Source organism: Lates calcarifer, unplaced genomic scaffold (assembly GCF_001640805.2).
Source record: "Lates calcarifer isolate ASB-BC8 unplaced genomic scaffold, TLL_Latcal_v3 _unitig_5615_quiver_758, whole genome shotgun sequence".
NCBI lineage: Eukaryota > Metazoa > Chordata > Actinopteri > Centropomidae > Lates > Lates calcarifer.
The window spans coordinates 67,414-77,431 of NW_026117619.1; the positions used below are offsets into that span (position 1 = coordinate 67,414).

At 42.8% G+C, this 10,018-nt stretch overlaps 2 protein-coding genes across 3 annotated transcripts; one reads left to right on the forward strand and one right to left on the reverse strand.

Annotated features, from left to right (window-relative positions):
• Window positions 1-3,817: 3,817 nt before the first annotated feature.
• On the reverse strand, window positions 3,818-6,441 carry hus1 (HUS1 checkpoint clamp component). The gene is made up of 8 exons (XM_018663351.2): window positions 6,272-6,441; window positions 5,848-5,975; window positions 5,452-5,628; window positions 5,104-5,211; window positions 4,936-5,010; window positions 4,731-4,830; window positions 4,473-4,607; window positions 3,818-4,302 (listed from the first exon to the last, which is right to left on the reverse strand). The coding sequence occupies exons 1-8, from the start codon at window positions 6,321-6,323 to the stop codon at window positions 4,220-4,222; spliced, it is 858 nt and encodes a 285-aa protein (XP_018518867.1). The 5' UTR covers window positions 6,324-6,441; the 3' UTR covers window positions 3,818-4,219.
• A 1,323-nt stretch (window positions 6,442-7,764) lies between these two features.
• On the forward strand, window positions 7,765-9,997 carry cidea (cell death inducing DFFA like effector a). Of its 2 annotated transcripts, none has more exons than XM_018663354.2 (5): window positions 7,765-7,969; window positions 8,040-8,178; window positions 8,263-8,415; window positions 8,857-9,002; window positions 9,758-9,997. In XM_018663354.2, exons 1-5 carry the CDS (start codon window positions 7,902-7,904, stop codon window positions 9,855-9,857), a joined length of 606 nt encoding a protein of 201 aa, XP_018518870.1. In that variant the 5' UTR covers window positions 7,765-7,901; the 3' UTR covers window positions 9,858-9,997. The 2 variants fall into 2 exon arrangements, with proteins under 2 accessions (XP_018518870.1, XP_018518869.1); XM_018663353.2 differs by having other exon boundaries at window positions 7,779-7,969; window positions 8,857-9,029.
• Window positions 9,998-10,018: the final 21 nt, after the last annotated feature.

The following is a 10,018-nucleotide window of genomic DNA, read 5'->3' on the forward strand; positions in this document are numbered from 1 at the left end:
ACCTGTGATTAAATGTTCAGTTGATTGAACAAAGATCCAGATGTGGTTCAAAATCTTTATTGAATTTCTAAAAATCAGTGTGAATGTGTATCTGCTGCTTTCTCTGCATCTTCAGCTGCTTTCACCATCAGGCCTGTGTTCAAACTTAAACTGATAAAACAGTAACATGAGACTCTGCTTTAGAAATCTGGTGAAAAGAGTGTGTTTGTGTATTTCTGTCTGTCTTATGAATCTGGCCCCTGGTGTCTTCCTGTCTCCTTCACATGTCTAATAACTGAATCATCTTCAGCTCAGTTCACGGTGGAAACTGTCTCTTACTCTGTGTCTGAGGGTCCAGGTTCATTAGTGAAGGTCAGGGGTTCTTCTTTGGACTGGTCACTCTTCATAGACAGACAGCTGGATCCTGGAGACTCTGCTCTCAGTCTGTGTTTCTGACCTCTGCAAACACAAACATGTTTTTATTCGTATCACATTAATCACTGAGAAACTCTCTGATAACAAAGTCACGTTGGAAACTCTCAGCTGATGTCCTGCAGTGACGTCACCACCTAACACTGTACGCTATACTGAAGGATGAAAACAACACACCAGCATCCGTAACAACACTGATGCGTCCATCAGTTATTAAATGTGTCCAGTTTCCAGCTGTTCATGTCTCACATCAGCTGTAAAGAACCAGACTGATTCAAAGGTAAGAGGAGAGAATCAGATGTCTGTGACCCCGACAATGACACTAAAAATAACTTCCTGTATCTTCAACGTGTGGCTCCACCACAAACACCACATCCTGCCTGCCTGCAGAATGTAGTGTCTCTGACATGTAACACCCATCATTAACAGTGTAAGATGGCTGTAAAATGGGTGTTATAAACTGTTTATCAAGGCTCATCAGAACACTGCTCCTTCTTCTGTGATTGTTTCTCTCCTCCACCACAGCCCTTTAATGACTCATCTTTAAATCTCTGTCATGTTCATCAGCTGCAGTAAAAATACAGAGAAAGACAAAAGTAAAATTGTTTTTTGTTCAGATCATTTCACAAGAAACAATCAGGCTCAGCAATCAGTATTAATACACTGATATGGAAGAACTATTTCCTGTTACAGGCAGTTACTTCAACACACAGTGATTTTTTTAAGTTTCAGTCTTGGCAGATGCTGGAATTCTAATTCACACTTTTGTCTTATCGAGACTTGATTACTTCTGTTTTCTCTCCACGTTCTCATTCTAAAAGTCTGGTTCAGAATGCTGCAGCGAGAATGTTAAAGAAATCCAGAAAATTGACCACATCACTCCAACTTACCTCCTTCACTGCTCTATCCATGTCAGACTTTAAGGTGCGTCTAATGACCTACTAAATTCTAATCAGGCTTTCCCCCTCATACCTGTCTGATGTCCTTCATTCTTTTACTCCATCCCGTGCTCTGCGTTCTCAGAGTGCAGGGCTGCTATCTGTCCCCAGAGTTAAAATGAAGTCAACAGGCTGTAGGGCCTTTTCTTATCAGGCCACCTTCCTCTGGAACAACCTCCCTATTGACATTAGACAGGCTGACTCTGTTGAGGCCTTTAAATCTAAATTTAAAACTCATCTTTACGCCTTGACTTTTACTTAGCACCTATTCTCTGGCTTATTTCAGGCTTCTGCCTGTTACCATTCTACCATGGGCAGGTTGGGTCAGTGTCAGTGCATCAATTAAACTCTTAAAGGAAGTCGCCTAGTGCTGCTCCTGTCTGGAACTGCTGGGTCTCTCTCTGTAAATATAATAGTAAAAAGCGTATAGTCTATACCTGCTCTATACCTGAAAAGAGCCTTGAGGTAACTTCTGTTGTGCTTTGGTGCTATATTAATAAAATATATTTCTTACTTTGTGTCTGAGGGTCCAGGTTCATTTCCAAAGGTCAGAGGGGCCTCTCTGGAGCAGTGACTCTTCAGAGACAGACAGCTGGATCCTGGAGACTCTGCTCTGTCCTCCTCTTCCTCCACACAATCACTCATCTCATCTTCTGGACTTCAGTCAGTCTGAGAGGGAAACATGATGATATCAGCATGACTTCAGTATGGGCAGATTAAAATTAAAAAGTTCAGTATCAGTATCAGTAGATATGAACAGTGATGTTAAGTTGATGGTTATTCTGCTCGTTACTCTAAGTGCAAGTCCAGTAAATCCTTTATCAAACCACCTGTTCAACAAGAGTTTATAGTTGTGAACTGTTGTGAACGTTACTGTCACTGCTCTAGGAGCAGTGTTTAGTTGTATTTAAACTATGGATCAGTTCTAATCCTGCTCTGAATATTTAGTGATAACTGAAGTGTCTTCACCCTGACTTTAGGAGGAGGAGTTAATCACAGTTCATGAGTTTTATTTAACCAGTGATACTTTGTGATCGTTATCTGTTATTGCACACAGTGTCATCGTGACATAACAATGTGTAAGATTACTTTATTTTCTCCTATATTAACATAAATCATTCATGTGACTTTAATGAAACTTTTTATTTTAACAACATCGTTATTTCCTTAATTTTCCATTTATCACCAAAGCATTTATCAGTAATGCAGATCATTATCAGCAATGATGAATTTGAAAATATCAGCATGTTGAATATTGGCAAAAAGCCAGTATCATGTAGACCTGAAACCAGTAACACTGACGGCGAATGCAGAGACACAAGAACCAGGACAAACAAGTCTGACCAAGAGTCACACCCAAAAATACCAAGGGAACGCCACACACACACACACACACACACACACGCACACACACACACACACTGATCTCAGTCATGAATGGGGACATTACATAGACTTACATTGGTTTCCTGGAGACTTACCCTAACTATGACCATGATGACTACTTGCCTTAATCTAACACACACACATTTTTAATCTCCTCCTTTTCTCTCAGTGTCTTTGTTCAGACAGAAGTTCACTCTGTCTCTTCTTCTCTCTACAGTCCACAGGGAGAAACTGACTCAGAGACTTTGACAGTAAAATAATAATAATGTTGTATTAACACTCACCCTGACTCAGCCTTCAGTTTCTCTCCTTCTGCTCTGCGCAGTTTCACTACAGTATGAACTCAGTTGGAGTAGCCCCTCCCCTCTCCATTTGCAGGAAATCACATGTGTCTGCCTGCATATGTATATGTGTGTGTGTGTGTGTGTGTGTGTGTGTTTTGCTCCCTGCAGAGACTTGTCTTTTTAACACAATTAAAAAACTGTGAAAAGTGAAACAACTCTTCCTACAGTTTGATTCAGCATCATCATCTGGTACAGCAGCTCCCTCACTACACTCTATTTATTACCATTACATTCAAGTCACAGAGACAAGTGTCTGATTGTCTGAAAAACACAACAGCTTAACACCTGGATGAAAAATTATTCTGATTTTAAACCTGTTTCCCCAGGATGCAACTCTTTCATAGTTCAGCCAAGACTCATGGGAGATGTAGTTTTTGAGCACAGCAGGAATATTTGTAGTTTTATCTTTAGTAAAATGTCATTTTTCTGTCCAGCTCAGTAACAGATGCTCGTTTCTGTCAGCATGTGAACAGAAAACTTTAAAAACGATGTAAAATGGAGTGTGTGACAGACTTTTAGAACAGAGCAGCTTAAAAAGCCACTGGGAAATAAAAACGCAAAATAAAAGTTTTGTTGTCCCGACCTGGGACAACAAAAAGTTTTTGCACTAAATCTGAAGAAATTTCATCAAGGTGTTAGTGAGATATTACATTCAGGAGGGAGGGAGGGGACCAGGGTGAACACACAACCTCCTCAGTGGAAGTAAAAATAAATAAAACCAAGCTAAACACCACTAGGTGTGTGTGGTTTAGATTTATTTTAAAAAGAACTTAAATTGAAATATGTTTTCAACACTTAATGCAAAACGCTTCATAATCAGAACGTCCCAAACTTTGATGCAAATTTTCTCAACTGTCCAAATTCTTTGCACCATCCTCCTTCATCAGTGTGTATCTAGCAGCATGTCCTCAGCACAGGTCGGAGGGTGAAGTCTTCCTCAGGTCCATGTGAGAACTGGAACTAAGCTCAGTCTCAGTAAAACGTAGGACAGAGCTCCACACACTGGGAGTTTTGTTTCATTCTGGGTGCCACGATAAAGAGGATTCCTTCACCATGTGAGAAAACACCTGAAACAGGTTCACAGTCCATTTTCCCTAAACTCACAGTGAGCAGAAATAAGTCATGTGACCTGCAGGTCGTCTACGCCACGGCGGGGATAAAATACTGAAGCGACACGTCTTCGTGCAGCAGAATCAGGTGGACGACTCTCTGATGGACAATATCTGAGGGGAAAACGATCAGGAATCAGATTTAACCGGTGACGGAGCAAAGAATCAAACAGTGACAGTATCACAGCAGAGTCTGCTGTTACAAAGCTGGACGATTAAGATAAAAGATAAAGATAAAACCTCCCTCTGACTTCTTCCCCTCAGTGAGGAGCTGTGTGACTTACTGCACATGGCCTTGCTGGGGTTGACCTGCTGTCCCATGAGGAACTGCTGCAGCCTCCTGATGTCCACTCTGGCCTCCACCATGGCCTCTGGGTCCCTGCTCTGAGACGCACCGCCGTCCTGCGAGGCGTCATCACCTGGAGGGAAGCAGAGAGGGGTGGAGGGAGATAAGTAGAACCAGAACCTGAACCACTGGGATATTTCAGTGCTGTGAGTGTGGCTGATGAAAACAGGTGCAGTAACAAACAAACAGTTTTCACCCCATGGAGGATTCCCCAGGTCTTTGAAGTGAGTGGTGACAGAGACCAGATCTGTCTCGATCTTCAGGTTCATCTCTCCGTTCAGGTTGGCCTCGATCACCTGACACACACACACACAGGTTGGAATGGTGACACACGTCAGATGGATCATATTTCTCAGGCTTAAGAACAACCTGAACTGTATTTGGAGGAACATGTCTCTTACCAGGAAGTTGGAGAGGTTCTTCATCCGGTCAACAATGTTCTTCATGGTCTTCAGAGGAGGCAGGTAGATACTGACCTGTGAGGACAGACCTAATAAGACATCTGCTGCACTGAGAATTCGTCACCTGCACCTACAGAAGTGACATGTGTTCCTACAGACGTCACTTACATCAAAGTCTGGCATGTTTGGTTCTTTGAATTCGTGCCAGAGTCTCCGGGGGATGACGTCAACCGGGACATCGTGAGTGACGACTCGACTGGCGCTGGACAGCGTGGGCTGGACAGAAAATAAGAGGGGACAGTTGTCAACTTAAAAGCTGACATGTTATGTTCACAGCTTGTTTCTGCTGCCCCCAAGTGGCCAAAAAAGAAAACAGAGAATACACGTATCAATTTTAATCTAACAGAATAAAGAAAGGTGAGGCTTGATGAGGATGTAGCAGGACAGTCTGTGGTGACATACAGGTTTTCTGGGGGTGGATGTGTATGCTACTGCTATGCTAAAAGTCAGTCTCACCAGCTCTGCAGCGATGGTGAGGCAGGGACAGTGCTTCTTGGTCAGTTTGACTTTGACGGCCTTGGCGTTCTGGACCGTCTTCAGAGCTCTGGACAGGTTCTCTGGAGTCACCTCCAGACAAATCTCGTTGTCCTCAGAGGAAACGCCCTCCATCTGGTACTCATCAAAGAAGTTGGCCTGCAGGGAGGAAGGACACAGGGAGAGCATGAGCTGGAGGAAGAAAGGCTCATTTCACCCAAATCTCAAAACAATCTGGTGATAGAGTGAAAAAACAGCACAGCAATTCACCTCCCCTGTCCCTGTCCATCTCTCTCTAAGCTCCTTCCTAACCTGTCTCCACTCTGTTTAATGTCCCAGCAGGTGAATCACGGAGCTGACCCGGATGCCTGCTCTTACCTGTGACAGTTCACACCACATGCTGACCCCTCCGTTGGCCACTTTACCAGACAGGACGAAGAACAGGTTGTCAGGAGTCAGTCTCAGGACGCACATCTTCGTCAGCTTTGAGATGGTGGTGATGACTCCTGCAGAGGACGAGGAGGTACAGAAAGTTATTCCTTTTTAATTTCCTGGTTTTATTTTAGTGTAATTGTACAAAAGTTAAGCAGTATTTCATCACTAGTTATAAGCCGAACTGAAGACTGTATCTAACATTAAACAACACTTTAAAGACCAGACAAATTATCGTTTTTATAAGATGTAAGGCGTGTTATTATTTTCCGCAAAGACGCTCAAGTTTTACTGTGTAATCTGGTGGAAGCTAACTAGGCTAGCAGCGTCTGTCAGTAACTGGTTTAGCTAACGGTTAAAGTGAACTCACTGGTGAAGTGGTTGAGACAGGCGACGTCTATGATTTTCCCTCGAAACTTCATTTTTTGTTGCGGCGGTGAATTAAACTCTGAAATCAGTGAGACGTTCAGTTCCGCCGCTCTGAGTTTCAGGCGGAATTTTTTTTGAAGCGTTTGTTTGGTCCGTCCGCGTCTAAGGTCCGGCGGAAACAGCAGCAACTGTCAATCTGTTACCCGTTCCCCCCGATAGATAAAAGGCGGAGTTCACTACATTTCTGTTTTCACCTGCTAGAAACGGTCTACAAATACCCCACAGCGGCCATCTTTGATTCTGTGAATGTATTTTATAATTTATAAATGCGCTTCACGTGTATTTTTATCTACGAATCTGATTTAGTACCTTTTCATTTATACACAGGAAACTCAAATGAGACGTGTGATCATTTTCACATTTCAAGATTTACAACAAACACAATGGAACTCGGCGGTAAAATAAGCATAAATTTATCCTAAATCTGAATTTGAGATGTTACTGTTTTTTTTCATATTCATTGCTGAGGGAGAAAAACACAAAACTCAACTGAATACTGAATAAATTATATAAATTATGAAGGCTACAGGCTCCCTAACCACCTGTCTATTTTTCCTGCATGAGAGTGTACGAGATCAGACCCAGTTTCTGTGGGTGACCTTTCCTTTTCTGCAGTGTGTTACAAATAAAACCCTGATTATTATTTGCCCACCACACTAAAATGTGAGTCCTAATCTCTCCAAGCTCACTCAGTCTGAAACAAAAGAATACCAGCTGGATTCCTCTTCTGTAAGCTCCTTAAAGATCTGGACCAGAGTCAGTTTAGAGGTTTTTCTCTTCTCCAAAAACACTCAGAGGGAAATCGTGTTCCTTTTAGTCACAGTATGAGAATATAATGACTGAAACGCACAACGAATGCACTGTTTAATCTGACCTGTCAGCTGTACGTTAGAGACGCTGCATTTCAACACTTGTCCCTGTCAAAGCTGACATGTTTCTACTTTTCAGACTTTCAGTGTATTTTGCTGATAACACTTCTACCCGAGCACATGCAGGACTTTTACTTATAAGACTATTTTTACCTTGTTGTAAAAGAATTGAGTACTTAACACAAATAAGACCCATTCTCTATGGCGAACAAGCTTCTGGAAAATGACCTTGATTTTCAGTGCACTTATCTTTTCCTCTCCAATCATAAATCATAAATAACAGACTCAGATTTAGTCAGTTTAATGAGATTACTGGGTAAATATAATATCAGCTTGTGTTTATTAGAGGAGGCTGCTTTAAACAGCTGTAATATTATTATTATTTCAATGTTTTTATCACTTTACTTGTCTTGTTTTTTCTCTGCCTAAGTTGCATTATAGTTGCCCAGTTGTTGTGTTGTTGTTTTTATACAAAAGATCAATTCTACAAAAGCAAAGTAACATTAATCTTTTGATCTTTCAGTGTTTGAAAGGGAATCAAAGTCTGAATGATTCCCTCATTTAACCTGCACTGTTTGTGGATAAAGCTGCTCTGAATCCTATTGGTTCTCTGCTCCGATCGGTGGCCAATCACAGGCCGTCATCGTTGATAAAGTTTTCAGGTGTAGTTTTCAGGCAGCTGGTGCGTTCAGGGGCATCACAATGGCGTCTCTGTCCGTCGGGTCCGGAGTGGGATATGTGAAAGCTCTGCTGTCGGAGACTCTGCTGAGGTGAGTGAGCCGGTTTGTGTTTAGACTCGTGATTTAAACGGTTAAACTCTGACTCTCACTGACCCTGCAGGTCGGTATCATCAGTCCAGACCACCATCTCTCGCCACGTCCTGCCCTCGGCTCAGCCCCGCTGCTTTAAAGTCTGCACCCAGAGCCGGAGGCGGCGGAGGGATCTGGTGGCCTCCTGTCTGGACGAGCTGCTGGAGCAGGTGAAGAGGCTTTTAAAAAATCACATTCACACGTTTAGAGAAAGTTTCAGACCTGAAACCAGCTGCGGTTTCCTCTGCGCTCAGGCTGCCAGGGTGTTTCTGCTGTCCTGCCAGTTCCTGACCGTGGTCCTGGAGGAGGACGGGACTGTGGTGGACTCGGAGGAGTTCTTCCAGTCTCTGCCCAGCAACACGTCGCTGATGGTGCTGGAGAAGGGAGACATGTGGACACAGAGCAAGGTGAGAGTCCACTGAGGACAGGAGACAATAACTGACTCACCTGGAGAGAAACCACACACACACACACACCACACACACACACACACACACACACTAAAGAGGCAATAAATAAATAATGTTCCAAAATCTAATCATTCCTCACATCATATACAGGAGTTATTTAGTGCAAATGCAGAGCTGTGCAGAAGAGTTAGGGTCTGAAAGAAAAGTGGGAATACTTTAAAAAATAAGATCAAGAGTAGTTTTAATTATTAGGCCTGATGTCCTATATATATATATATATATATATATATATATATATATGATTTCAGTTCTTCCACAAGATGGCAGCACCGTCACATGAACTGTGTCATTAAAACCTGAGGGGACCTTGCTGTCTGAGTTTAGAGTTTCAGGATCTCTACAGAATCACATCCAGGTTTGATTTCCTGTACGTTTCAGATCTTGCCGAGCTTTCGTCAGCCGAAGAAGAACGGGGTCGCTAAACTGACCTTTGACCTCTACAAGCTGCACCCTAAAGACTTCCTGTTCTGCCTCGGCATCAAGGCCACTCTGTACGAGATGTACACGTTCTCCTACGACTTCAGGTGCACCACGATAAAACACACCCTCAAGTGAGTTTAACTCTACTGCAGCTGATCAGTCTCAACACGGTCAGTGGGTCCCATGGAGGAGGGACACACAGTAAAGGATCAGTCTGGTGTTTTTGAACCTGAACCTGAATTCTTTTAGTTTAAGCCAGAAACATCTCTATATATCTCTACCAGACTCCATAGAGAAAAACAGGGATTTAACCAGGAGCTGCTGGAATACCACTGCCTCCATCTGTTAGTGTGTTTGTGTTACTGTGAGACTCTCAGTGGTGGAAGAAGTAATCTGATACTTTACTGAAGTAAAAGTACCACACAGTAACACAGACACACTAACAGATGGAGGCAGTGGTATTCCAGCAGCTCCTGGTTAAATCCCTGTTTTTGTCAATGGAGTCTGGCAGGTTTCTTTCTGAGAATCTGAGCCTGTCAGTGGCAAAAACACAAACTTTAGTCGTCGTACTTTGGCGTGGACAGTTGTCCACTGGGTTACATTACAGCAGCTGTTTGCGGTGGCTGTAAAGATTTACAATCACTTACAGAAAAACACAGGAAAATAAAGCTCAGGTTCAAAACTCCTGGAATTATCTTTGAACTTTTATCAGCTGGTAAAGTGACATTTTACCCCGTCAGTGGCAGGAGATGTGAAATCTCTTGACAGCTGATGAAGTGTTGAACATCCGTGTCTGTCGAGCCCAGGCGTTAGCGTGACTACAAGTCATACTTTGCTGATGTTTGTCTCTTCCTGTCAGGTCGGTGCTGCGCTGCCTCACCTACCTGACCAGACTGACAGGTCAGCTGCTGCTCGTCACATCCTCCTCTTTAATGCAGTTCACCTTAGAGGATGACTGAACGATCCTATCTGTCTGGATGGAGTGGTTTTAACGTCTCTGTATCTTCTGTTTAGATGTTTGAACTTTGTAAAGCTGAAAACTGATTCAAACGTTGCTGTAAATCAAAGCTATAAATAAAGATGTTTTTTAACTTCTCTAGCTCTGTGTGTTTCCATTAAA

Coding starts and splice junctions, on each gene's coding strand:
- hus1 (XM_018663351.2), bottom strand. CDS start 6,323: ATGAAGTTTCGAGGGAAAATCATAGACGTCGCCTGTCTCAACCACTTC. Junction 4,831..4,935: donor AGAACCTCTCCAACTTCCTG/GTAAGAGACATG, acceptor TGTGTGTGTCAG/GTGATCGAGGCCAACCTGAA. Junction 4,608..4,730: donor CCTGGGGAATCCTCCATGGG/GTGAAAACTGTT, acceptor GCTTCCCTCCAG/GTGATGACGCCTCGCAGGAC.
- cidea (XM_018663353.2), top strand. CDS start 7,902: ATGGCGTCTCTGTCCGTCGGGTCCGGAGTGGGATATGTGAAAGCTCTG. Junction 8,179..8,262: donor TGGACGAGCTGCTGGAGCAG/GTGAAGAGGCTT, acceptor CTCTGCGCTCAG/GCTGCCAGGGTGTTTCTGCT. Junction 9,030..9,757: donor ACGATAAAACACACCCTCAA/GTGAGTTTAACT, acceptor TCTTCCTGTCAG/GTCGGTGCTGCGCTGCCTCA.